Source organism: Aquila chrysaetos, chromosome 10 (genome assembly GCF_900496995.4).
Source record: "Aquila chrysaetos chrysaetos chromosome 10, bAquChr1.4, whole genome shotgun sequence".
Classification (NCBI taxonomy): Eukaryota; Metazoa; Chordata; class Aves; order Accipitriformes; family Accipitridae; genus Aquila; species Aquila chrysaetos.
The window spans coordinates 6157090-6184001 of NC_044013.1; the positions used below are offsets into that span (position 1 = coordinate 6157090).

At 50.7% G+C, this 26912-nt stretch overlaps 1 protein-coding gene across 5 annotated transcripts in view; it reads right to left on the minus strand.

Moving 5' to 3' along the window:
* Positions 1–569: 569 nt before the first annotated feature.
* Positions 570–26912, minus strand: part of SLC7A14 (solute carrier family 7 member 14) — a 34410-nt gene continuing 8067 nt past the window's right edge. For 3 of the 5 annotated variants that reach the window (XM_030028801.1, XM_030028798.1, XM_030028802.1), the window contains exons 2-8: positions 19541–19940; positions 12863–13099; positions 11875–12092; positions 9791–9937; positions 8558–8766; positions 7124–8001; positions 570–4638 (exon numbers count right to left, since the gene is read on the minus strand). In XM_030028801.1, the coding sequence (XP_029884661.1) occupies positions 4316–4638; positions 7124–8001; positions 8558–8766; positions 9791–9937; positions 11875–12092; positions 12863–13099; positions 19541–19844 (2316 nt within the window). In that variant the 5' untranslated portion in view covers positions 19845–19940 and the 3' untranslated portion in view covers positions 570–4315. Of the gene's footprint in view, positions 4639–7123; positions 8002–8557; positions 8767–9790; positions 9938–11874; positions 12093–12862; positions 13100–19540; positions 19941–23725; positions 23824–26912 lie in introns of those variants that run through there. The other 2 variants (XM_030028800.1, XM_030028799.1) reach the window with 2 other exon arrangements.

A 26912-nucleotide genomic window follows, 5' to 3' on the forward strand; every position in this document is an offset into this window, starting at 1 on the left:
AGACGTTGGCACTCCCCGGGGCTTCGCGCTGCAGTAGTCAACCTGCGGTCATTTGCTTTAGTTTTTTGTTGTTTTGTTTTTTTTTTTTTATTGTGTAAACTGATAACCATTTTTATTTTTCACAACAGTGCAAGTAAATACCAAAATCAGCCTACTGAAATGGATCTTCTACAAAGGAAATTTAGAAGCACTTAAGGCAAGATTTGTTCATCTCTAGCTTCAGTTTAGCATTGAAAAAATATCAGACCTTCGGGTACTGATTGGCTTAACAAAATTTATATGGGTAATTTTTTTATTTTTATTTTTTGGTTTAGTCTTTCATTTAAAAGATTTACATTACTATGGGAACCGATACTAAGACACATTTGTCTCTGGCTTTCTTTAAAAACCCATTAGTTCCTGTTTGATTTTTAAATGTAAAGGCACACAATAAAGCTTTATGCATTTATTAAAATATACAGATTTTGGTAAATTTAGGGTTTTTTTCTTAGTATCTTGATAATATATATATATAATATATATAGTTGTCAACAACACAATCATCTGAAAATAAAAATCACTCCATAACATATCTGCGTATTTTTTTCTTTCTCGTGACACACTACAAGATCCCATTGTACAATGCACCAATGGGCTTTTGGAAACCACAGAAAAAAAAAAAATAATTAACAGAACAAACTTTTTTTAACAAATACACCAATTTCATACCAGAACTGCAGAGAATTGTTACACCAGAAAGTACCATCTGCAAAAAAAGCAAGATATACATCAGAAAGACCAAACAAAACGAAGTGAAGATCATTTACAAGCTGGATTTACAACATCCCATGTCGTTTGCGGTGTGATTTCTCTGCCGTGTGGAGGATGCTGGCGTGCTGGGCCTCGTACCGAGCGGTCATAACCGTGCGGAGTGAATTTGTGGAGGGACTGAGATCTTACAGAGTCGGTCTGGAAGATCTGAGGTATTTATTCTCCGTCTGTAGCATGCATCGGGCCCCCCCCCAGGGTGCGTCCCCCGCGGAGGACGGTCGAGGGGGGGGGCTGCGCGCCCCTCACCGGTGGTGGGAACGGGACGGTACGGCTCTGCCCGTGTCCTCCTGATGGGTCAGGGGTGTGAGAACCTCCCCGAGGACACCCCGGGGGGAAAGGCTGGATTTTAGGGTGACGGCAAAACAAGCACTCGCACCTCCTCCCAGCGTCCGAAACCACCCCCCCGGGGCCAGCGGTGCCCAGAGGCGACGGACACGCCTGAAAGTTTTGGCCTTTGCAGCTTTCGCTTGCGCCCGTTGAAGAACCCGACGCCCGCTACAAGGGAAAAACGCGCGAGCTCCCAAACGGAGGCCGGACCCGCGCGTCCCCCAGGCGCTGCCGCCCGGAGCAGGGTGGGGGAACCCCCGCCGCAAACCGGCCTCTCTGGGCACCGGCCGCTCGGTCACGGGCAAACCCAGGTAAGACCCGACCTGCGGCTCGGCCGCCTTCTCCTTACGCACCTTCGTTAGGTGGGACGTGGTGGGCTCGGGAGGAGGGTCCGGCTCCCACCCGCCCCGACGCGGCGAGGGCTGACGGCAGCCCCCGTCCGCGTCAGACGGCGCCGTGGCATCAAACGCTGTTTCCCGGCGGTCCCCGGGACGCGGCGCGGCCGTCCTGCCCCCGGTCCTTCCCCGGGAAGGGGAAGGAGGATGGGTGACCGGGAACAAGAGCAGCCCAAGGGCTTCACTCGATGCACGGATCCGACGGAGAGGTTCCTACGGATGCCAAATAGCGAGGGATCGAGCCCTCGTCAAATAGGGCATGACTAGAGCGGACGGGACGACAGACACTGGCACTGGTAACTGCTCTGTAGCGAGAGATTAAGGCTGCAAAAGGAATAACAGGCTTCGATTCGACAGGGTACTTGGGCATGAGTTTGCGGTTCGGCAGACGCCTAAATACCATGCGGAAGCAGGACGAAGACGACTACCTCGGTTGTGGTATAGTACAAGAGCTGGTAGGAAAACAGCATCAGTCTTTCTCCCTGAAAATGTAAAGCCAGACCTGTGAGGTGCCATCTCTCTTGGGTACTTCTAAGGCATCGAGGATGAGAGCAGCCAAGCGCGAGTGAGAGGTGACCTGTGCGAGAGGTGCTCAGCACCGCCGGGAAGGTTTCCCGAGCTGGCCCGTGAGCAGTGCGCACATTGCAAACAGCTTTTCGGTGGGACACGCTCGGGATTTCTGCTTGTAAAAGCACGGTGGGGCGGGCAGCGGGAGAGGATGCCAGAGCGAAGCTTACAGGTCCTTTCGCCAAATCCTCGCTCCCATCCTGAAGCCCTCGCAGAGGCCAAACTTCCCTCGGCTTGCCCGGGGCGTTCTGGTTTAAGATCTGCAGAATCGCATGCTCTTCTCCGCTGGGAAAAGGACTGTAGTTTGTGACCGTTTGGGACAGGAGCTGCAGGGAAACTTTTGCGGCCATGGGCAGAGCTTCTCCATCGAGCCCTTGAGCCCCAGGAGCGATGGGGACAGGCGTGGGTCCAGGCACCCTCTGCACCCAGCAGCCCGCTTGCCCACAGAGGGTGCCAGGCAGGCTCTGCGCTGTGTTTCGGGGGGCTGAGCCTCATCCAGTGAACCAAAGTGTTAGTGGTTCTCAGCATCACATGTTGGAAATCCTGCCTCGTGCCCCTGTCGATGTTAAATTGTCCCCTGGGATGCCAGCAGCAGCCCCTGGTACTGGGAGTGGGTCTGGGCTGCTCCAGAGGAGCCCTGGGGATGGATCCGGCCGCAGCCTTCGGCAGCCGGGAGGAGGATGGGTGTCGCTGCCTGATGGGGGGGCTTCCTCGGTTATTATTTATTCAAAAAGATGTTCCTCCGTTGCGGTGTGTTAAACTAAGCATGGTGGTGATGGGCTCCAGAACTGGACCTGCTGCTAATCGCTGACTCGGCAGTGCCGCTGCTGCCTGTGCCGGGGGAGACGGTGCTTGCGACCAAATCCCATCACCGCCGACGGTGCTGCGGGAACGCTGGCGGCAGGGAACCTGATGGCACTGCTGGGGGTCGTGGCCGTGCTCGGGCCATACCGGAGGATTTAACTATGAGAAACGTTCACCTGCTGACCACCTCTGCCCTGCCAGCCACCAGCTCTGTTTGGTTTCAAATTGAAATACGGACACTTATAGAACGAGCAGCATTTCAGTGGTTTTTCATACAGCGTCCACCAAGCCAGGGTCAGAAACAGAGAAGATGGTACAAGGTGGAGACGGCAGCAGGGAGAGAGATTTCAGCAGCCGGGTCGTCTCCGCTTACCACGTGTGGCCCCAGCCCTGCCAAGACACGGCTGACCCACGGACGTCGCTATTTGCGGGGGCATGGACATGTCCCTGAAGCACCGAGGGAGGCCAGAGCGAGCGCTGAAATGGGCCCACCGCGGTGAGGGAATTACGGCGCAGTCATTTTTGTAAAAGACACGACGTGGTGGAAACAGCACCCAGCCACAGACCGGTGATGCTCAGAGAAATGGTGGGTGGTCCTCGTTGACCAGTCGCAAAAGGCGGGTTGAGCCAAGAGCGGGTCACAGCCCTCGCTGTGACCAGAAATGGGACTAGGCTCCCAACAGCAGATTTGGGATGTTTGGCCGTGCTGGGACTTCAAGGTTTGATTGAGACACGGACTAATTTTGAATCACGGTATTTGGGACGCTTGGATTCGGGGTGTGGGGGTGGACACAGGGGTAGCACTGCTGCGTGCACCGAGTGCCTTTGCGCCAGAACGGGCCATGGAAATGCCGTGTGATGGGACCAACATTCCTGGATCCACCTCTGAGCTACTTCCTTGAAAGGGGTTTGTCCATCTCCATTTCATACCTACCCACCCGTCTGTCCCTCTGGCTCAGCTACTACTTCTGGGTGGTTCAAAGAAAAAAACACACGCGCTAAGAAAGTGCCAAAAACATAAGAGTGACATCTCACTGCTGCAGCCATCGGGTGGGCATTCCCCAGGGACAACTCGTCTTGTCCCCTCGTGCGGCTCCTTCTACCTCTCAATGCCCTCCCAGTTTGGCACATCTCTCACTCCACCGCCTCCACCAGTGCAGCTGGTGCCGGGAGATCGACCGGTGCCGGAGGATCAGCCGGCATTCACCGGAGCGAGACCCGACCGGTGGAGCCGGGACGGGCCACGAGTGTGTTTGGTTCAGGGTCAACGGCAATTGCAGAGCACGTCCCGAGGACCGGAGGCGAGCGGGGTGGTGGTGGAGGACCCGGGGAGGATGGGACAGGACGGGGGGGGGAGCCACGGGGACCCTTCCTCATCGGCTGGGCGGCACGACGCCCTGCTGCCCGCCCCGCTACTCGGGCGAGTAGTCCAACTCGTCGTTGGCGATGAGAGCCTCCGACGGCGGTTTGTGCCTGCCTTTGCTTTTCGACTTGCTACTTGTCCGATGGCTTTCCTTTGCTCCTGCCATTTGCTGGTATGAGAAGCTCTTGTCCTCAGAGGGACCCCAGCCCGGGTAGCCCTCGCCCTCAGCGGCGTAGGAGAAGCTGTCGTCCACGGAGAAGGGGTCGACGTCCACGTCGTAGCGCTGGTAGGTGCTTTGGTGGAGGGCCTCCTCCCGGGCGCTGATCTCCAGCGTGCTGTTCCACATCCCGTAGCCAAAGTAGATAAGCAGACCTGCGGCGGGCGAGAGGGAGAAGGTTGGGCCCCAGCCACCCGCATCGGCCCCGCGCCCCTAGATAAAACATCACTATAATGCCATGCCCCAAAATGGCACCTGTCCCCCAAAAACCACATCAGGGGTGGGTTAGAGATCCAGCCCAGCTCCCCACCAGCCTCCTCCCGCCCAGCGCCAGGCTGGCTCCAGCTGATGGGGGTTAAGCATAAGTAAATATACCTATATTTTTTAAGCTAGTGTATGTTGTACCTGATACCTGCTCTTTGAAGCTGTCGGATTTGTGTTTTCGGGCTGCCAGCTGTGACGTGAGGGCTGTACATTATTTAAACATCAGCTGGGATCGCTGCTGGCCACGTGATTGTGCCATCTGCAGCGTCGGTGGGACAGCAGCTCCCAGCAGACATGTGGAGGCTCCCAAGTGCCAAAAACCCACATCTCTACCCTGTTACCCTCCCGGCTACCCTTTTCTCTCTGGAGTTTTCTCATGCTCTCTGTCCCTCTCCTGCTGGTGCTCACAGCCACGTATGCCCCAGGGTTGTCAGGATGAGCGTATTTGGCATTAAACCAGCTCTGAAATCCTGTCCTTCTCCCCTCAGGACTTTCACGTCATCTTCTCCCTCTAGCCCTACCTGATTTCACCTTCCCGCACCAATGCTTTCCCCAGAAGCAAATGTACCTGGAGGTCTAATTTCTAGTAGATCCTGGGATTAGCCTACCCCAGACATGTGCATAGAGAACCCAGAATTCTCCACATGCTGTGGACTGGCCACGGAGGACTGCTTGTGAGGTTAAATCCAGAGTCTGTGTGGCAGGACCACACACCTCTGCCAGAAAAACAAATAGGATGTGCCTCCTCCCAGTGGGCAAGCAGCTGTGGATGGGTCTGGTGGAGTCCATCACACCTTAATGGAGTGGCTTAATTGACTCGTTGTCATTGCTGGCAGCTGAATAGGTATTAGATGTACCCACAGGGAAAAGTATTTAATCACAGCGGATTAAATTGATGCTTTGGAGTCATGTTTGCTTCCAGGTAGAAGGGCTTGCCCTGGATTTGCAGCTTCACCTATTGCCTTTGAGGGCCAAAAAAGCACCGAGCATGTCTTCTCCAGCCCAAAAAGTGCAGGTAACAGCTACTGCCCAATGGCTCGGCTTGGGGTTAGGGGACTCTCAGAGATGGAGCTTTGCTATGGGACCTCAGTCGTGCAGGACTGACTCGGGATAACCGCAGTCCTCACCCCGAAGCAAAAGAGGGAATGGCAAAATGGAGCAAAAATGTGGTAGCAGCCTCCACCCAAAGGGTGGAAACCACGAGACTGCTCTAAACTCTCTGAGACACCAGAGGGAGATCCAAGGTCTGTTCATGTCATCTCCTGGCTCTGCCGACTGAGCTCAAACATCTACAAATGTCAGGAGGCACCTGCGAAAAGCGCGAAGGCTGGTGAGCCCGGTGTGGTGGCCTGTGCCTGCCCACCCCTCCTCCAGGAGGGGCAATTCCTGCCTTTACGGAAGGTGGCACCTGACTATGACCTTTGCGTCAATCCTCATTCTCTTTCCCCACCACTTTCTCCCTCTCAACCCAGGACCCTGAACCCTGCTCCCAAAGGAGAGGGCTGCTGGTGGGATGCTTGGCCAGGGATGGTCCTTTTGGGTGCTGGCAGCATGCTCAGGGTCTGTTGTCTGCAACTTGGGTTCCTGTGGGCTGCTACAATACATATGTTTACCTATAGGGTTATTATTTCTCTGTAAAGAGTCCTTGGCTCTGATATTGTCACGTTGCTTCGGTTCTCTCTAGTCTTGGGAGCCTTCAGGAGGAGCGATGAGAGCTGCTTTTTTTCTCTTGGGTTTGTGGAGTAAGTGGGTTGCAATGTAAAGCAGGGGAAACTATGGACATGCCAGGCTCCTGGCTATGTGCCAGGAAGCCTAAATTTGGCAAAAAAAGGTCCACAACAGAACGTGTGAGTCCTGAGATCCCCCTGCCACAAAGTTAAGGACTTCGACCAAGAAAAGGAGATACAGTCCACAGATCCCTTGGCTCTGTCTCTGCCAGGGCTGTTGGGGTTGGGCAGCTCTGGGTTTTGGAAACAGAGTGCTGAGATTTTGGTGTGGGCTGCTGAACAGCTCAAGTAGGTGAAATAGCAAGAAAGCAGGCAGATTTCTGTAGGAAACCTGCCTCCGAGGCAATTTCCAGAACCCACCTACTTTGCATCAAAAGGCTCATCAAAATAGTCACCTTTGCATGGAGCAGTTTACTTCCATCAAACTGACATTTTCTGGAGGTGTCACTTTCCATTTAGCTGTGGTTCGGGGGCTTGATAAACCGAGGTTTCTAAGAACTTCAGGATGACAAGGGCCAAATGCAAAGGACTGGGTATGTCCCAGCTGAAGAAGCATCAGCCTAAGCTTTCTAATTAAAGGAAGTTATTATTAACATCTTTTCAAAAGAATGTCAGTTAAAAAATCAGAATAAATGAATCTGGGACTCACCCACAAAACACCAGACGGCAAATCGGATCCACGTGACCGTGGAGAGCTTCAGCATGAGATAGATATTCACCAGCATAGCAAAGGCAGGGACGAAGGGGAGACAAGGTGCCATGTAGGGCAGCTTCTTGGGGTTTTCTGGCTGCTGCAAGATCACAAACACCAGCACGACGATGAGCAGGATCATCAGCACGACGAGGAGGACAGCCCACCAGCTCTGCTCGTAGATGTAGTCTGCCCCGAAAATGATGAAGGAGCAGAAGATGAACATCAGGACAAAGAGGAGGAGCACGCAGGTGGTGACCGTGTGGCCGGTGGCTGCCGTGGGGCGGTCCATTTTCCCCGGCAGTCCGAGGTGGATCCTCATGGTGTAGTAGCGAGGGCCAATCAACTTCTTCAGCTTGATGAGGTAGATGTTCTCAGACTCATCTGCCTCTATCCCCGAGGTCATGTCAACCGTGCCGTAATTGGGGTGATTCACGTTGTAGGTGGATTTATCAGATTTCCCAATTAGCATCTCGTTATCCCCCAGCGACGGCAGATTTTTTGCCCCGCACGTGTTGGTCGGTGGGCCAGCGAACTCTTCTCCTTCGCTCCCTGGGGAGCAAGCTTCCTTCTCGCAGTCGGCCAGGATGCCCTCCTTCTTCTTGGTGTGCTCCTCGGAGAGGAATTTGACGAAGCCATCGATGTCGCTCTCGGGCTGGTATCGGAGGAGCAGGACACAGACGGAGACCAGCGTGTAGGCGAGCAGCGTGCCGATGGACATCATTTCTATCAGGTCCCTCAGGCTGACCAGCAAGGAGAGCAGTGCTGCAAGGAATCCGGAGACGATACAAGCCACTACGGGTGTTTCCGTGTAAGAACTGATGTGGGACAAAAATCTGGAGTGCGAAACAGTTGCGGAAGGTTAAAATTGCAGATGGCAGCGGTTCCCTGTTTTAGTAACTCTTACTCAGCTGGAGGGGCCAGGCTCAGAGCTGTGATCCCTTCAGCTCTTGTTGCTTTTTGGTGCTTAGGCTCCAGACAGCCAGGGACTGGAAATACTGCTGAGACTGGATCTGGAGTTAGATCTAGGTCTAACCAGCTCTGAAATGGGCATTTGGACACTTGCTAATAAGTGCCAAGATTTTATGTGTATAAGCTGCTCTCCTTTGCAAGTAACTCTTGAATTAAATGCTCATCCTCCCATAAGCTGAATCTCTAGGTACCAGCACCAAATGAGAAACTTTTGCGTAGATATCTCCTGACTTTTTTTTCCCCAGGATTTTGCTTTGGTGTGCACCCTGTTCTTCAAGCACTGAGTCTGTGCATGCCTGCTGCTCCCTGCAGTGACGGCAGTGGGCTGTCGGGGTGCAGGACAGTCCCCGTCCCTCCCAGCACACTTCCCCTCTGGGTCCCAAGGGGGAAAAAATAAATGCCAGCATGGGCATGACTGACCTGAAGAGCAGCCCGTCACCAGCCATGGCGTAAATGACTCTTGGCATTGGGAAGAGGGAGCCCAGCAAGCTGACGGTCAGGCCAGCCACGGACCCAATGGCAACGATGAACTTGGCTGCGTAGAAGCCATGGGCCACAAACATTTCCATCAGCGGGGACTCGGTGTCGATGGCATCGTAGGGCACCATCAGCGTGAGGATGATGCTCACCTGGGGAAGGCGAGAGGAACAAGACATGGGTGTCAGCTGGGGACTCGCAGGGAACAGGGGCTGCTTCTCAAGGGTGGAAAGCCAAAAAATGTCAAGTCTGATTGGGATTATATCCCTACGTCCCCTGTGGGGGGGTGTAAAATGCTAGATGGAAGGCCTCCGAAGGCAACACCTTGACCCTTACCGCAGTGGTGGTGCAGGAGGCTGGTGGGACTCAGTGGGGTTAGTAACACTCACGTTGGCCACGTTCCTGTGTGGGGACAGTGCTGCCCGAGTTACGCACTCCCCATGGGACAGACCCAAAATCCAAGATAACGTTGCTTGGGGCAACGCTCCGACCCTATTTGAGCCAAAGACAAATTGGTTTCGAGGGAAGCCCACCATGCTGCAGGAGAGGCAGTGGGTGAGTTTCTTTGAGATGATGAGAACAATATTTTTTTCTCCTTTGTGACTCAATTTTGCTCTTTTACAGGGAAAATCTGTGAGTACAGACATGCATTTATTAGGGTGCAGAGCAACTGGATATCTTTCACATGGCCATCCCTGCCCATCCTCCCCCTCACTTGGACCCTCTCCCAATATCTCCAGCAGAAGCAGTGCTGCTTTTCCCAAAACCGTGGAGAAAGGCTGCTGCAACGCTGCCGCTCCTTCCCTTTTGCTGCACTTTTGGATGCAAAAATAGCTGCGGATGGGGATGAAGTGTGAGGAAAACGGCTGCCACCATCTCCCTGCAGCCGGCAGAGGGATCTCGGCAGGGTGACGGGAGCCTGGGGACAAACGGGGCTGGGGCCGAGGGGAGCCTCGGCAGGACACCGCAGTCACATGGAAACACAGCTGATGTCTCCGTTCTCACCGAAGAAAGGGCCCTTGTCCGAGGGTCACACTGGCACCCTGGCTCATGGGGAGGGGAGCCGCGCAGATGCCCAGAAGGGATGCGCTATTTTTTTTTATATATATATATATATATATATTTATGCATACATATATATTTATGTACATTTATGTATGTATAGCTAGTACTTACAGACACATATGCTGTCAAGCATGTGACGAGAGAGGCCGTGATGGCGTAGGGGATGGAGGTGTTGGGACTCTTCGCTTCTTCTCCTGTGGTAGCAATGATGTCGAAGCCGATGAAGGCATAGAAACACGTCGCAGCCCCTTTGAGCACCTGCGTGGAGGACCGAGCGTCTGAGTGCGAGGCACCCAACCAGGGAGAGGGAACTGAGCGAAAATGAAGGAGCCCAGTCCTGCCTTGGCTGAGCTAAAGGGTCAGTGGGGGCAGATCAGGGGGTGCGCACATAGAGCTGGGCATTCCCATCTGGGGACTGACCCTGGGAGCACCCATAACGCAGTGATCTGGTCTAGAGAAAGGATTTCAACACGCGCCCCGAGTCACGGGAGGCATCTGCAGCTCGCTTGGGGTGCACCACGAACCTGTGCCCACGCAGTGCTCGAATCTGCTGGGAGATCCTGGCAGCGACAGAGGAGGCAATTAACCGATTTCAGGTTTACTTTCACAATCCTCCACCCCGAATCCGTTTATATGAGTAGGGATTTGGAACGTGTTTACACGTTCTATCTTAGCACGATGTCTCATGTGGCAGGAAGATCTGCTAGCAGAGGAAGCAGAAGAGAGCAGCACAGTCAGATGTGCACCGCTTTCCAAACAGCCTCTGTTTTGCTTGGAAGCTGCAGACAGGTTAGGAGCACACGTTGGAGCGCTTGGATGAGGAATTATTTGTACTGTTGAGTTATTTTTTTAATGTGATTTTTAAAAATATACAATATTAGCAAGGACATTTACAGGAAAGAAACGCTGAAGCAGGCTAAAGACTGTGTGGCTGTGAGTGAGCTAATTTGCAGTTGTAAAACCCTCGCGTACATCTAGCTAGCTAGCTGGGTACCACGTGTCCATCACATCTCTGTCATCTCAGCTGTCTAGTGGTGGAGCACACAGTAGAACTCACCTCTTTCAGGGGACTACCTGTAATTACCTTTTTAAAGTATCCCCCGTGCTCCTGGTGATCTCATGCTTGTGCTGCCATGGATTTACTTTTACAAACAATTTGGGAGACAAACAACCAGTTGAAAATGATGGGAAGACCCTATCGGGTTTGGTATCTTTTGTATACGTATCTTTTAAAACTATGGGGTTTTGCCAGGAGATATTTGGTGACTTGAATTGGAGCAAACCAGCTATTTTCTATTTTCTCGTTTTCGTTCCTATTGTATGGCATAAAAAGCCAAGCACGATCCAGAGGTAAATATGACATTTGCTCTCAAATGGGCCGCAGTGCTCTTCTCCTCGCTGTTGTTCTCTGGCAGAGAGGTATTGATTTACTGAAGGGAGGTGCAGGGACTGTATGGCAGCTTGAGACCCTTTCAATAATCAAGATTCTTAGTTTACTTTACTTTCTTGCTTATTTTTCTGCACAAAACCCTGATGGAGTTGAGCAGTGTAAATCTGAGAAATTATCTTGGGTTTAGGCCAGCTAAGATATTTTCAGTCCCTGTTCATCCTTGGATAAAAACCAGTGCAAGCAAGCTAAAAAAGCCAAATATGTCCAAATTCGCAGTAAGCTTTGAGGGAACATCCATAAAATAAGTACTGGCAGGTGGCATTATGAAGTGCTCAAAACAAATGCTTGAGAACATTGTTGTTGAAAACCAGCCAACACAAGTATCTCCCCCTCCGCAGAGGCTGAGCCAGCTCCTCCCGAGCGCCCTGTCTCGGACAGCCACTGCATTTTCATTTTGCTCCATTGCCTGGCAATTAGTGGCATTTCCTGGTGTATACTTTCACGTGGGGTTTGGCTCTCCAGAACGACATTTTGGAAAAGTTCTGGCTTTATTCTAAGGGGTGGCAGGAGGTACGAGCAGAGCATTGCTGTACCATTTGGGTTTGGCGGAGCGAGGAGGTCTGGATCCAAGCCTGCAGCGGTGGAAGTTGGAGGTCCCTGGCCAAAGTATAGGTGGGTTTGGCAGGGTTGAGATTTGGGGAGTGCAGTGGAAGTAGGGTACGTATACCACGAGCAAAGCGGAGCTCGTGGCGGGTGGCTGGCACCACTTGGGTGCTGCGTGTGCCTCCGTGCGCCCAGGACTTACCCCCGGCCATCCAAACGGCAGGAATTGCCCTTCAGACCAGTTGTCACCTTTGACGTAGAAGAGACCAGCAATCATGATGAAGATCCAGACTGCCAGGTTAATGACGTTGAGCACGTTGTTCAGCCCCACCGAGTTCTTCACCCCCATGGCCACGATGATGGTGACAATGACAGCAATGACCAGAGCAAGAAGGTCAGGGTACGACTCCTCTCCTTTCCCTGGGTAAAAGAAAAGAGTTGTGTAACTCTCCATCCACAGCTGTGGACAACATCTCCAGAAACTCTGTGGAGGCTTTTCAGACCCTGAGGCTTTGCAGAACTCCTTGGTCTCATTGCAAATGTGGTCTCCAGATGCCCCTGCCTCCGCTAGCTGAAGTTGTTTTATTAAGGTGATTAATCTTGATGCCTCAAGATGCTGTTAGGAGTTTCGGGAGGGCAGCAAACAAATGATCAGGTCCCAGTTTGCATAACATGTATCTGCCAAATACTAATTAAACATCAATCAAACGTTAAGTTTTCATAACAGGTACAGGACAGCTAGCTGTTTTACTTACTGGTAGGAACTATGCACTGTTGCTGGAAGTGCTGGTCACGCAGAACCCCCACAGCCCTGAGTTTCTCCGTGGCAGTACTGCAGACGCCAGCTTGTACCCTCTAACGAGGCTCCGCAGGTGCCTTAACGGGACCGAGCCGAGTGCTTGCACTGGGTGAAGTGCTCCTGTGCTGTTGTTAGCCTCTGACATTCAACTAATTTTTTCTGAGTGCTTATTCTGCTAAATGTCAGCTCATCCCGAAGGGGCTCAAAATATCGTGTATCCCCCCCCCACCCCCGAATCCCGTCTGTGAACCAGACTGCAAAGGCAAAGTACCAGAGGCAGACGGATGGTAAATAATGAATGAAGCCTAACATCCATGTCTGACTTCTGATGAGCTTCCAATTACTTTTCAGGCCCTAATTAATGCAGGTAGCAATGGACGGCGTGACGCACCTAGTCCATTCAACGTCCCGACGCTGTTGATCATCCATCGGCTGATGGTGTGGTTGGCCAGTGAGTCGAACATGCTGCTGAGGGCACTGGCGCCCGCGGCCGTGCCGATCAGGTATTCCAGGATGAGGTTCCAGCCGATAAAGAACGCCACGAACTCCCCCACCGTCACGTAGCTGTAGGTGTAAGCAGAGCCCGTGGTCTTGGGGACCCGCACGCCAAACTCAGCGTAGCAAACGCCTGTTTAGAAAAATACGAAGCGACATAAGGAAAACGTGCTTGGAAAAGGAAAAAGTAAAATTGTCTTGGTCCCAACTGTCTGTAGGTGCCAGGAGGTACCCAGGGCCGTAGTCAGCACCAGGAGCCCAGAGTAGTTGCAGGGGGCCATGGTGACCTTCCCTCCCTCCCCAGTTGCTTGGCTGAAAAAGCAGCCCATTTTCCTGTTAAAATCAAGCTGTGATGGATTTTTTTTTTTTTTTTTTTTTTTGAGGATACACAGTTCAAACTAGCCAAACCTTTATAGCCCACTGTAGAATAGCCTTCTCACAGGCTATCATGTGTGCCTCTGATATGGGATCCTCCAGCACGGCCAACTGCAGCCCCCACGGACACAAAATCAAAGCTGGGGGGGGGGAATTCATGCAGAGGGAGCAGAACTGGGCAGCACTGGTGGTGCGGTCCTTGGAGCCCTGTTTGCCTGCAGTAGCTTTGAAGGTGATAGATACCTCTTCTTCCCCATCCAACAGTGACACCATAATATGATTTTCGCCATTTTTCCTGGGATTTTATCAAATGTTTTATTTCTGGTATCAATATTCTGACAAGCTCCCAACACTTTTGGCTGCAGAAACCATCATAGCCCTGGGGTTTGCCAGGAAAAGCTGGTTACATTGAGACCTGCCAGAGACAGTGTTTGGGTTTCTCCAAAGCACTGTGGGGCACAAAGAGGTCAGGGATGGTTATAGCTGTTGCATGGGATCCTGGACCAGTGTTGCCCAGCCTCATCCTAGAGCAAGATGCCACGGGAGGGCTCACACAAGGCTACAAGTCTCCCTGCCCCGACTGTGCAAACTCCAAACGCCTATCTTGGGTTATTGCTATGCAGATCCAGGCACGAGCACTGTCCTGATCATCCCTGCTGTCATTCGTACCCATGCAAGAGGAGTTTGAAGCCACCTTAGATAAAGAATGTAAGTTATTTTGACCCTTAAAAATGTTACATGTAAGTCTCGTTCTGAAGAATAGTTGCAAAATTGACTTTGTAGAAGAAGAAAAGAAAAGCAAAGAGAAATATTTAGCTGGAACTGTTTGGGAAGGGATTTCAATGGACTTTAATACTTTCCAAACTCCTTGTGTACTTACTATGTCAGGATACTTTTCAATAAAAACCTGACCCTGACACATTGCTGTCTTAAAACAACCATTAGCTTTTATTTAAAAGGAATAGATGGACTTAGTCATAAATTCCCCAAATATTAGTCAGAACAAGCGCTGGACATGTGCACTGCATCCCGCGTGTTTAACACTGATTAAGCCCCTGCCCCGAAGACCCCAGTTCAGTTTGCACAGGTTAGTGGGTTAGGACCGTTATTATCATTGTGTAAACACATAGTAATTATTGAGTTCTTTATCAACTACTATTCTCTATTTAGAAGATAATAATTGCTTCAAATTTGCAATCAGTTCAGTAGAGAGAGAGGAATGAATAATTTATACAAACATTATGAGGTTGCTGCTCTTGCTGCAAGTGCAGTTTTTACACAGTACAAACACAGAATTATTGAATCCCTAAGCTGAATTTGGTAGCGTTTCTTTTCTTGGTGTTGGAGGATTTGTACATTCCATTCACTGTTTAACTTGTATGCACGATGCTGGCAGTGCTTTGCAATGGGACTCTTCAAAACTTGATTTCTGTAAAGCAGGCCCAACTGCAGGAGCAGCAAGACATCCCCATCATCCAGCCCTACAGACAGTCATTATTCAAAGCTGATGAAAAATGCATGCCCTCAGCAAAGCTAAGACATTCACAGATAACTATAGGCCTGAATGATTTATGGAACAGGTACTCTGATGGGGACAAGTATCTAGTTTCTCTCTTTGATGGCCTTAAAAATCATATAATCTTTCTTGGAGGCAGCTCTACTTTTAGCCAATGACAAGATAAGGCCTAAAGAGGATTGTTATTGATACAGAATGATAATGGCAAAGCAAAGACATTAAAGTGTTTTAAAATGTTTGAGTTTTCAATTACTCTACTAGGACCCCAAAATAGAAGAGTAACCTTTCACTATGCATTGGGCACAGCAACATGTTGTGGATATCTGCATTAGGTATCAGCATATATGGAGAAAATAAACTACTTTTTATCATAGTATGCAGTATCCAGTCTGGGGGATATGCAATGCAAGATCTGCCATCCATCCCTGGCTGCCGGTGGCTGTATCGGGTGGCGTTAATCAAATCACTTTGCTTTGCGGTGCTGCAGGTCCTCCATCAGAAATGGGGTTCGCAGCACTTCCCTCTCTGCTTAAAAAGGAAGATAATATCATAATTTATTAGGGTGCAGATTTATCTGGGTACAGATAATATCATAGGTTATTAGGGTGCAGATTTTATCACACTAATCTCTGCTGCATCAGTAGTGTATTATTATTATTATTATTATTATTATTATTATTATTATTATTATTATTGTAATACAACTGCATAATGAAACTGTGTTACTCAGTTACTCCTCGGCAGCCCCGGCTATTCGGCACCTCGTCCCCCGGTACCCAGAGAGATGCAGCTCTCCCGGTGCCCCCGCGCAGCCAGCCTGGCTCTGGGGCTGCAGGCAGAGGCTGGGCACACTCTCCCCACTATGACTCTCTAAATTTGCAGAGAGATTTCTTTTTTTCCCCCCAGTCAAGAGCGACTGCAAGTTTCTGCAGAAAACAAACCAACACACTGGTTGTTTGGAAGAGCAGTTGTTTTACAGAAGACCATTTCTTTTCCTTGAATATCAGCTACACTGTGTAATTGGTGTGACAGTCATTACGCTGGTGTAATTATGCAGTTATTGACGTTATTCAGAAGGACATAACCACAGCTGAGCGGTTTGGTCCATGACATTGTCCCTTCCAAGATCCCCCATTTTTCAGATTTAATTGACCTCTCCATTCCCTGGTTTATCTTGTTCGAGGGTAGGAGGTGAGGCAGCCAGCAGCTTCGCATAGAGCGCCGGTGTACAGGTTAGGTGTTTCTGTGTTAGCGGTGGCTTGGGGTCACACTGGGCAACTTGGCCTGCCCGGTGAGGACTTTTTCTGGTGGGTGATGCCTTGGTGGGGCAGGAGGAGGGACCACAAAGTCCCCGTTGGCTTCAGACCCCAAACCCCAGCGCTGCAACAGCCCCTGGGCAGCACAACCGGTGACACGAGGAACTGGTGCAGGCACCGCAGCTCGGTTCACCCTCTTGGCTGCTGCCTTGCTTTTGGTGTGCCAGGGTGGTGGTGGCCGTGGTGTGGATGCTGACCCTCCCGCTGCTGCCTGGCACAAGGCCACACAGGGACCATGAGACATCCCACAGGGCACTGGCACAGTGGGAGTGATGTTTCAGGTGAAACAAGGAGGAGGGAGGAGTCTTTCAGCAGTGCTGGAGGTAACACCAATTAATTCATGCTACCATGCAAGAAATCCAGAGGGACCATCCTTCGTTAACCAAAAGCAGCCAATTTATTGAGGTAGGTAGACAGCAAAATCCTATTTTCAGCAAGCCACTGAGCCTGTCCATCGTGTTTCATGATCACTGCGGGCAGATCTATAAAAGGCAGCTCCATAAAGAAAGCTTCCTTAGAAAAAGGACTCTCATCTCTCCAGTGCCACCCAAGAAGCTCATGATCAGCTTCAGCTGGAGCCCCTCATCCCAGCCCTTGTCCTGCAGCCAGGCAGCACCTGAGGCACATGCTCAGCTCTCCCCTGCTCCGTCATCTGCCACGGCTCTTGCTAAGCCTGCTCCCCTACGGCTACCAGGTAAGAACATGGCAATGTGTTCCAAAACTTTGTGGCTCGGTGCTTGAAATCCCCATCAAGGGTTGCTGGGGTTGCAGAGCAGTTCCCGTGGGAGAAAGAGTCTCTATTTGCCTTGCACAGCCCGACACCAAAGCCTGTGGGGTTGTGGGGCAGGGAAAAATATCCCACCCCAGTAACCATCCTGGGGGATGACTTGACCTTTGCCTGAGCTCGCAATAAGGGGTTTGCGCGATGTGATCAGCAAGGTCGTTCTGCTTTAGGAAAGGAGACCGCTAAAGGGACAAGCAATGGCTGGTGGAAAAGACTGTGGAGAGGGTAATGGGGCTGGGTAAGACGCAAACTGCTGATTTTTGCCAAGAAGGGGCTTTGGTTAGGCACAGGGGTGAGCGTGGGGAATCCTGGCGGTCACAGCTGATGGAGGGAGCCTGCGGTGTCCCCTGTGCTGGCGGCTTTGTGGAGGGAAGTTGGGTGAATGCTTCTGTTTGACAGCTGACTAAAAGGCCTTCCAATGAGAGAATGAAAGAGATTGATTTCATTTAATTTATCACTTCAATCGATTATACTATGTCTGTAAGTACCCTGATGCGACGCATGTTGCTTAAATCTAGGGGAAGGCATAAATGGAATTTGTCGGGCGGATGAAATTAGAAAAATCCCTATCTGAAACCAGGCTAAACGGTGCAGAGGGATTTCCCATCGGTGGGACCTGCTCGGGAGGACTTCCCCGTGGCTGTCTCCCAGGGGAGCCAAATGGCTTTCTGGAAGGTGCTTTTTTAGCCAAAACCCTCTTGGGTTCACTGTGTAGGCAGTGGGATCTGACTCTGTGATCTTGGATACATCAAGGGTAGGCAGGTGATCTAGTGGTCCCATCTGGCCTTAAAACTGTGAGAAATTCCTTAAAATCTGTCCGTGCACGCTTGCCTGAGCTCAGTGCCCGGTACACCGGCAGGGACTGTGATGTGAGAGCTGAAATCACATCCCCTGTGAGCCCAATAACCCGTCCGGCCCCCGAACCCTTGCTTGGTTTTGCTTGCCAGAGACGTGTTGTTGTTACAAACAACAGCAGCATCAACCGTAAAGCGAGGAAGCGGCCAAGGAGACTATCAAAACACCGCATCCTTCGCAAAACGCTTTCCCAGGGCTACAAAAGCAAGGGGAGATGAAAGCTGAGCGGGAAGCGGCGCGGGCTCCCGTGGGCAAAGGCGGGAGGAGCTCCCCGCTGCGGGGCAGGGCTCGCGTCTGGGGTAAAAAAGCCCCTTTTTGGACAACAGTGTGTTTTTGTTAGATGAGACCCACCCAAGCTCCGTTTGCTCTTGGTTTGCATCACAGCCAGCAAAACCTTCACAGAGGAAAGAAAGCAGGCAGTGGGAAAGGATAAAGATGCTGATGCTATCTACTGCCTCGGTTAAAAAAAACGGGCTTTTTGGTTCATTTTTTGTGTTGGGATCCCAAATAAGCATTGGATCTCATTGCACGCTCTCAGCTCTTGTTCTGGGCTGAAGCAGCGTTAAATGTGTCCGAGCTGCCTCGTCGCTGGGGTCCAACCGGGGAACGGGGAGGCAGGACAGTCTGCGTGGTGGTCCCTAGCCAGCACGGCTGGGATCTTTTCCTGGGGCGGCTTTGGAGAGAGCGTGACGCTCCTCCTGGTGCCGTGCCGGGGTTATACCTCTGGGCCGCAGGGGTGTAGGGGGCTCAAACTCGCACGGACTTTGGCGGGATCTCCATGGAGCAGCACTGCAACCTCCAGGGAAAGAGCATGATGTGCTTCCACCTCCTCCTACAAAAATCCAGTGACTTGAAAAGCTGAGGCGGGTCATTTTGTTGTGTTTGCTGTTCCTGTCTTCTATCAAAGCCCTTTGCCATTTACTCAAGTTTCCTTATCCAATCCGCGGATAAAAGCTGGATACCAGACTGACACAGCATGCAAAGTCCTCTGAGCAGGGAGAGGAGGAACATCACATCATCGTGTTAGCACTGATCTGGAAAGGACAAATGCCAGCAGTACTGGCTTCATGTGGAAACCGCAGCTCGAGCCATATGCTCAGCTGGGTTCCTACAGAGGAGACGGAATTCACCAGCTTTTCACTAAAATACATAATTCCTCTCTCTCTCTGCACATTTGTTTGTTGGGGTTTTTGTTTGGAAATTCAAAGAGTGATCCTGCGTGAATAGGAGCCAATAAAATCAACTCCAAAACTAATTGAGGAATTTTTAGACCGTTAGCAATGTCCACAACAAAAGAAGCTGGTCCTGGCGCTACCCAAGCCACCGATATCCTTCCTGTTGAAACAGGGTTTCCCACAAGCCACGTTGTGCTCTTGCTCCAATGCTGTGGCTTGGCCGCTCTCTCCGCCTGGGACACGCGCTGCAAAACTCTCAAATGTTTCCAAAAATATTGACCACAGGCTCCATCCTTGGGGAAGCCGTCAGCAGCCCATCGGGGTAATTACGCTTGGGCGGCCGGCTCCCAGTACAAGGTTTGGTCTGAGATTTGGGCAAAGAGAGACGGTGTGCGCCGTGAGCTGGGCAAGCCCAGTGTGAAAGGGGTTTTTTTAGTCTATGGGGAAGTCACTACCTTGTGCTGCTGAGCACGGGTCCTGCCAGGAGTCCACGCACGGAGCCGGAGGATGCGCGAGACGGCGCGTTACTCAAAAACCCACCCGCGCGACTCACCTGACAAGATGGAGGCGACGGCGGCGATGATGAAGGAGACGATGACCCCGGGCCCCGCCATCTCCTTGGCCACCAGGCCGGACACCACGTACATGCCGGTGCCCACGCAGCTCCCGACGCCGAGGGAGATGAGGTCGAGGGTGGTGAGGACCTTGGCCAACCTGGCGCCCTGGCCGGCGGCGGTCCCCGTGCCCTCCAGCATCGACTCCACGGGCTTGGTCCGCAGGACGCGGGCGCGCAGGGCATGGCCCGCCGCCCCCCACGGCACCCGCCGTGGGTCCAGGCGTGAGAAGAAGCCGCTCATGGCCGGTGCTGGGCTCAGCGGAGGTGGGTGGCGGACGGTTTCGGCACTACCCGCTCAAGGCTGCGGCTGCATCTCCCTCCCGCGCCGGCGGCCTGGCTGCGAGAGAGGGGAACGCGGTTTTTAACTGAAATAGCAAAGCGGGAGGGATGCGTTCCATATGGAGGAACTGAAAGGGGCCCCCGAGCTGGTTTCTGGCTGGGGGCCGGCGCTGGGAGAGCCCTGGGGCCCGGGGGGAGCTTTGCTTTTGCCAATGCTGCTGCTCTGGAGAAACCTCTTTTCTCCATCCCGATTGTCTTGTACAACAGAGATGCTCTGCCCCCCTTTACGTTTGTCCGCGCGGTTTGAGCCCCAGTTATTAATACAGCCCCATAAACAGCAGGAACCTGATGCCCTCCAAGTGCCCATCACGTGGCTTAATCGCTACCAAAAGCGATGACGGCTACGTAAAACCGCGAGGTGCTGGTGGCCACCGTGGCACGTTGGGTCCCGCTGGGGACCAAGCCTGACTCCGAGCTTGGCAGCACCGCAGCGTGTTCCGGCAGCGGGGATGCTCCTGCCGGCACCACGCGTCAGCCCGCCGTCGCGATGCCAGGCCACGCGGGGACCTTCTGTGGGACATCACCGTGCTCCACCTCCACTGCAAAAAAGAGTCTGGGACCGTAGCTTTGCTCCTATATCCAGCACGTTGTGCCTGCTGCCTGCCTGTGCCAGGCAGTGGCTGGCTATGGGGCTTGATCACCACAAATAGGCTTTTACAGGGACAGATGATTTTTTTTTTTTTGTGCTATAAAAGTTGACTCTTACAGCTCTTTGGCTATACTGGTTGTTTTTTTTCTTTTTGCACGCTACTGTCATCCTGGTAAATCCTAAAGGGGAAAGTTTTAAAAGGTGCCGCTTGTTCAGGTCCTAGTGAACCCTGTGGTTAAAAAAAGTCCTTAGTGTGGTTTCTTCATCAATTTATTACTTCTTTTTTGTAGTTATTTAAATACTCTTTTAGGAAACTTTTTTTTAAATTAAGAGATGTTGTTTTTCTGGAGTAACTGCACCAAGCTTTGGGGTCCAGCTTCTGCATAGTTAAGACAAGCTGAGAGAGGAGGTCAGCAGAAGATTTAAGACTGTCTTAAAATTGTCTTATGATTCCACATCATGAGATTGTCTTAAAAATCATGAAATTATCTTGTTTTGCTCTTTCTCTGTGCTTTTTCATCTTGGTCATATTTTCGAGAACTATTCAGCAACTGCCGTTTTCCACCCGCCTCCCTTTCTGCTTGTTTTTTAGCAAACTGCATAGTTCTCAGGGGAGCTCCTAATATCAGCAGCAATGACTTCCTAGTGACACGTGATGACTTCTTGACTTTTAGTAAAATAACAAGAATTGCCAATCTCTGCATGCTAATATAAGGGAACAGCAAAAATAGTTTATTAAATATGAATTTTAGCCTGGCAGCTTCTTTCCTGTTAATACAGAAATCTTTTTTTTTTTAATTGCCTTGAAGACAAAACAATTATTTTCTCCATCTTTACATCCAAAACAAATTACATTGTGTCTACCAGGCAGCCTTGTGTTGCTGGAGTTTATTAAATAAAACACAGAATTCATTTCATGTTTTGGTTGATCACAGTTCAAATTGTGTTGACTTTTTTACCTCGAGCTGAAAGGCTGGATGTTCTGGCTAAGAATAATAATAAGGAAAAATTGTTACGGCTCTTGAGCAAATATGCATCTTTGGGTTGAGAATAAAAACTGGGTTTGGCTTTGGGGTTGCTCAAGGAGTCAGCTGGTTTGCGGCATGGGCTGGATCTCAAGCTAGGTTTTACTTTTTGGTTCAAATGAAGGTTTGTGTTGGAAGGGGGCAGCAGAACCAGAGCTCAGCGGGTCTGCTCCAGCTGGGATGAAGCAGAGCAGTCCTCAGGGCAGCGTGCCCATGTGCTGGCACCTCCAGGGTGGCTCTGCTTTGCCAGGGCTGTGTTTCAGCCATGGGGAAAGTGACTCCTCTAAGCGAAGCGATCACCACCTAAAATTCATCCTCCTATCCAAAGCACAGCATCTCTGAAGCACGGGCTGGCAAAGAGGTCTTGCTGTACTTCACCCAACCGCTTCCCATCCTTTATTTAATTATTTTCCTTGGACTTTACGGAGGCTCCTAGGTGAGTTTGAAAGACTCAGGTTGCTATGCTTAGGTTTGCACCAAATTGACTTAAACTAGCCAAGAAACTGGGCAGAAGTATCTGTCTGGTTTTTGAACTGTTACAACTTAGACGTTCTTATCTCATTTACTTCGTACTGTAAGAAATCACCTTTCCCAAGTGAACCTGTTCTTGGTTTACTTGTGCCAAAAACCCCTTGCGAGGTGAAAATAATAGATACTGAAAAGGCAGCTCTTAACTCTTGTAAGGAAAAGCATACTGAGAGTCAATGTCTGGAAGTTGAGGCTGGACAACTTAAAGTTGGGTGATTAACTATGGGAAGAGCCAGTTTGTGCCTCTTGATGTCTTTATACCACTTCTGGATGCTTTAGTGAAGGCTGTGCTTGTCACGGAGGAGCCGCTGGGCCCCCAGAAGCGGTCGGATGGTGCAGGATGGAGGTGCTGAGGCTGCGGGCTGGTACTTGGTCCCATCACCAGCTTTGTGCTTTGGCATGGGAAGACCTGCCCTGTGTTTTAAGGGGGTTGGGACTGATGTGGTTGGAGGTGAGCAATTTTCCATCATCTCGTCTGCGGTGTCTGTGGGTGGCTGCTGAAGGGTTTGGGAAGGGTGGCATATGCTCAGGTCTTGCTGGAGGGATCCACACTGGAAAAATTAGTGTGTCCCCCAAACTGAAGAAGATTCAGACAGCCCAGCTCGCTCTCAAGGCACATCAAGGATACAGAAATTACTTTCTCACCAGCGTTGCAAAAAGCCTCAAGGGAAGACATGGCAGCCTTCTCCAGGAATAACTTTAAACTGCTAAAATAATAATTAAAAAAATTAAATATTTTAAAAGGTTTAAATTTAAAGCAGGAACTGGCTGGTGTATCTGTGATGTGCCCAGATCTGAGCTGTTCCAGCTGCCTGGGGCTGGGCTGCTACTGGGTCCTCCTGCATGGCAGCCCAACATAGCTCTGCAATTCATATAGCCCCTCCTAAGTCACCAAGGGGAGGAAAAAAAAAAAAACGTGCCTCCAAAACATCTGAAATGAAATAACTCTATAATTGCCGCTTTATTCAATTAAAGCGATCATTCGAAACTATTCCAGATGTTTAAGCGAGATCAGCATATTGCTGCTCTGTAGCTTGGAAAACATCCTTTCACTCCATTTGAAACTATAAAAAAATATCTCATGGATGGTAACCATTTACATGAGGCAGAGACAGCTTGCTTCTGCTCTGCTCCACTAACCCTGGCTAGCTAGAAGCACAAGGAAAGAGAGTTTTCACTTGTGGGTTTTTTATCTGTTCTCGTCCTTATAAACCTGGGAAGATGAAGGGAGCTGTGGCTCGGAGGGGGCAAGCCCGGCTCGGGGAGCTGCAGTCGCGTTTTTTTGGAGCTGCACAGTTCTCCATCATCAGGCAGTCTGGGTCGGTTTTCCCTGGCTGCCGTCTCGCTGGCTGGCGCTTGCTGCTGCCACCACGCGCTTGTTAGCAACCGCTGTTTGTACCGAAACACTCTTCTTCATTAGGGTAAATTAACTCAAACAGCAATCAAGTCAGGAGGAGAGGCCTAGGTATTTACAGGCATGGATCTTTCTTAGTGTCTGGGTCGGTGCTGAATTATTCCTGGTGTAAAGGTCCTTTCTGCTGGCTGCCCTATGCTCGTGAGATGCAGCACGGTGCCCCCCAGCATCGCCCATCCTCGTACCCCCCCTGCAGCTCCGGCTTCCCCAAACGAGCTTCCCCATACCTTGTCTGTGCTTTGGGATGGCCTGCTTGTTTTTTCTGTTAACGACTCCCCTCCATCCAGGCGTCCATAGGGGTATCCTTAAGCAAAGACCTCTTAAAAAATGCTGGGAGTGCAACAAGAAACAGAACGGGGATGGGGATAAATGAAAAAAGCGAGTTCCTGTTGGTGTGTTGATGGAAAGACAGGCAGGGGCACTCGCTGAGAGGAAAAGGCTGGATTTCCTCTGGCTTTCGCGGCTCACAGAAGTAATTATTACAGAGAAAAGCTTGCTGATGCTCCAGCAGCAGCTGGGTCAGCATGGTCCTGGCCTCGGCATGCAGGACAGCAGCGCCCAGTTTGCTGCAGGGGTTTTTATGGGGAAAGCCCCTTCCTCCTTGCCCGGGGGAGATGTGCCCCAGAAATGCCGGATCGAAGCAGGTTCCTATCAAACCCCGAGGCGGTCCCTGCTGCGGACCTCGGAAATAGTAACACAGATGTTTCCAGTGCAGGAGCAAGAGCCCTCAGACCCCCTCCCCGCTCCGCAGAGGGGCTGCGTGCTGAGCCGGGCTGCAGCGTTGCCCTTGGGGAAAAGGAGCCCCAAAGGCTCGAGGGGATGCGAGAGGTGGCTCAAGATGCCGCGAGAGGCGGCTCCTGGCAGCAAACCCACTGTAATCCCAGTCGAAGGACAAGAGAAAGAGGAAAAAAAGGTGCTAGCCTGACTTCCCCGCTCCCCCTCCCCTTTTTCTTTGAATTACTAGCTCGGTGACGGTGAGGCTGACTTGTACGAAGAGGCACAAGATACTGAATTTCATTAGAGCTCCTACAACAGGGAGAGAAATGACGTCAGTGGTGTGATGCGGCGCGGCGGGAGTCAGGCAGCAGCTCCGGCGGCCGCCAACCAGAGGGATGCCTTCTGCCGGGGCTGCTCGTCATCTTAATGTTTTCATTGCGAATGCAATTTGATTTGGAGTTTTATGTGCTTGTTTTTACAGTGTTGATCCCCAGCTGGGCTGCCACTGTAAAAGCTGGCTCCGTCTCCATCATCAGCCCTCCTTAAAGGGATTTAAAAGCCAGGCACAGAGCCGAGAGCAAGGGCTGGTCCCTGCTGGTCCTGGCGCCGTTCACGTGGGTCCAGCTTCAGCGACCTGGCCTTGTGCCTTTACTGTTAATTTGGGGCTCTTTTTACTTTTAATCTTTCCATTTTTACCTCTGCTTGAGCAATTCAAGTTCAGCTGTGGTTAATTTAATTTAAAATTCTCGCTAAATTAAACTAGTGATATATTTCAGGCTTAAGACCAAGTTTCTATGTTGCATCAACTAAAAAAAATACGTTCAGGGATTTTTTTTTTTTTTTTTTTTTTTTTTGCGCCTTCGTAGCAAAATGGAACTGGAGGGCTTGAACAGCACTTCTCTGTGTTATTTCCATCTCTGTTACTTTAAGTGCTTTACCAGTGTTAGCACTGCTGTAAAACGGCTAAGCATCATTATTTAATTTTGACAAACAAGCAAAACATAAGAGGAAATATTGAACTTGACCAAAGACATAAGGCAAGGGTGCCACGCATCCAAAGCCAGCCCCCAGGAGTCCTTAAATTTTGTTTTCTAGTCTCTAGTGCAAAAAAGAGTCAAAAGAGCATAGACATGTAATCCAGTAAAATAATTAGCAGGTACATAGAGATTACCCTTTTTGCCCTTCTCCAGCCTTCAGAGGGGTGATAGGGTGTGCTGGTTTACCCGCTGTTCTCTCTGGGGAGAGACTGGGCTGCCTGAATAATCAGGGAAAAGGTGGAGGGAAGGATGGGAGAGATGTCAAAACTCCTTTTTGTCTTGCAGCCGGTGGGTCCCTATTCCTAAGCTAAATAGCTAATTCAGTATTTGAGCACTCATCTTTGGGCAACGCGTCCATGAAGGTGAGCAGCGAGGAGGTTTAGGTGGCTGAGTGCTCATCTTCCTGCCTGGATGAGGAATAGGTGGGAGCTGAAGTAACACATTCAGAGGCGAAATCGAAGCCGGTCGCGGTGAAGGCCAGCAGATCCCTTGATATCGGGTTTTTTCTAAACTTTGCCGGGGTTAATTACATGCCAACATCACAAGCAATTGGTCCAGGCTGTCAGGGTCCTTTGGGATCCTCTGGAGCATCAGACTAGTGAGAAACAGCTCTGGGGCTGGAGGAATTGGTGTTTTCCTCCTTCCTAGAGGCTGGATGCACTTGGAGGTAGCACCTATAGCTCTTATAGCCTGTAGGGGATGGAAACCCAAAGGCACCGTTTGCCCTTCCCGAGATGCTCATGGGCATCCCTGCAGGCACATCCCCTCCCCAGGACATCAGGTTTTCTGCTGTCCTTCTCCCTTGTGCCTATAGAAAGCAGTCCTATGCCTGGCATTTTGTATTTCCACTTGTTTTCTGCCCTTTTTGTCCACGTACCAATGATTCCTCATGGTGCAGAGTGGCATAGGACTGAGTGCAGGGTACTTATGACAGATACAACAGTCTGTGAGTGCCGAGCTGTAAGTAATGCAATATGCATGAAGTGCTCCATTTGTGTTTGCAAAAAACCTATTTAATCACCAGGGAAAAAAAAAAAAGAAAAAAGAGAATTACAGAGAAAGAGGTATAATCAATTTGCACATTTTCAAAAAGGTCTAGTTTGCCATTGTCGTCTTGAGATGGCAAAGTAAAAGCCTTAAAAAATGTAGTGATACTGCTAATGCAGGGAAATGATAAATCAATAGCTGGGTGAGCTGAGCCGGAGATGGGGAAACGGGAACTTCTTGGAACTGCTCTGACAGGCTCCCTCTACGAGAGTGATGAAACCACATGAAATTAGTAAATTTGCTTCTCCATCAGTAAAATGGAGAAAGTAGCTACCTTAGAAGTGCATGAGTGGTTAATTCCGTTGGGTTTTCTAAGAAGGTGGAAGAGAAGCCATGCTAAAAACTGTTAACGCTCCTCTAGCCGTACCTTATTGAAAACAACATTGCTTTTGTACCTGCCCGTGGTCACCTGCAGAAGGACCCTTGCTGCTCTATGCACCTTCAAACGCTCAGTTGTGGTGGCTGCGTGATTTTGCATTTGAAGTGCCGGTATTGATACCAACGCTTACGGTTATCGGATACGGCCTCCCCCATCCTTTCGCAGTCACTAGCCATGGCACGGTCGAACAAATGAAACTCCTAAAGGAAGCTGTGCTCACAGATCTGGGTGCTT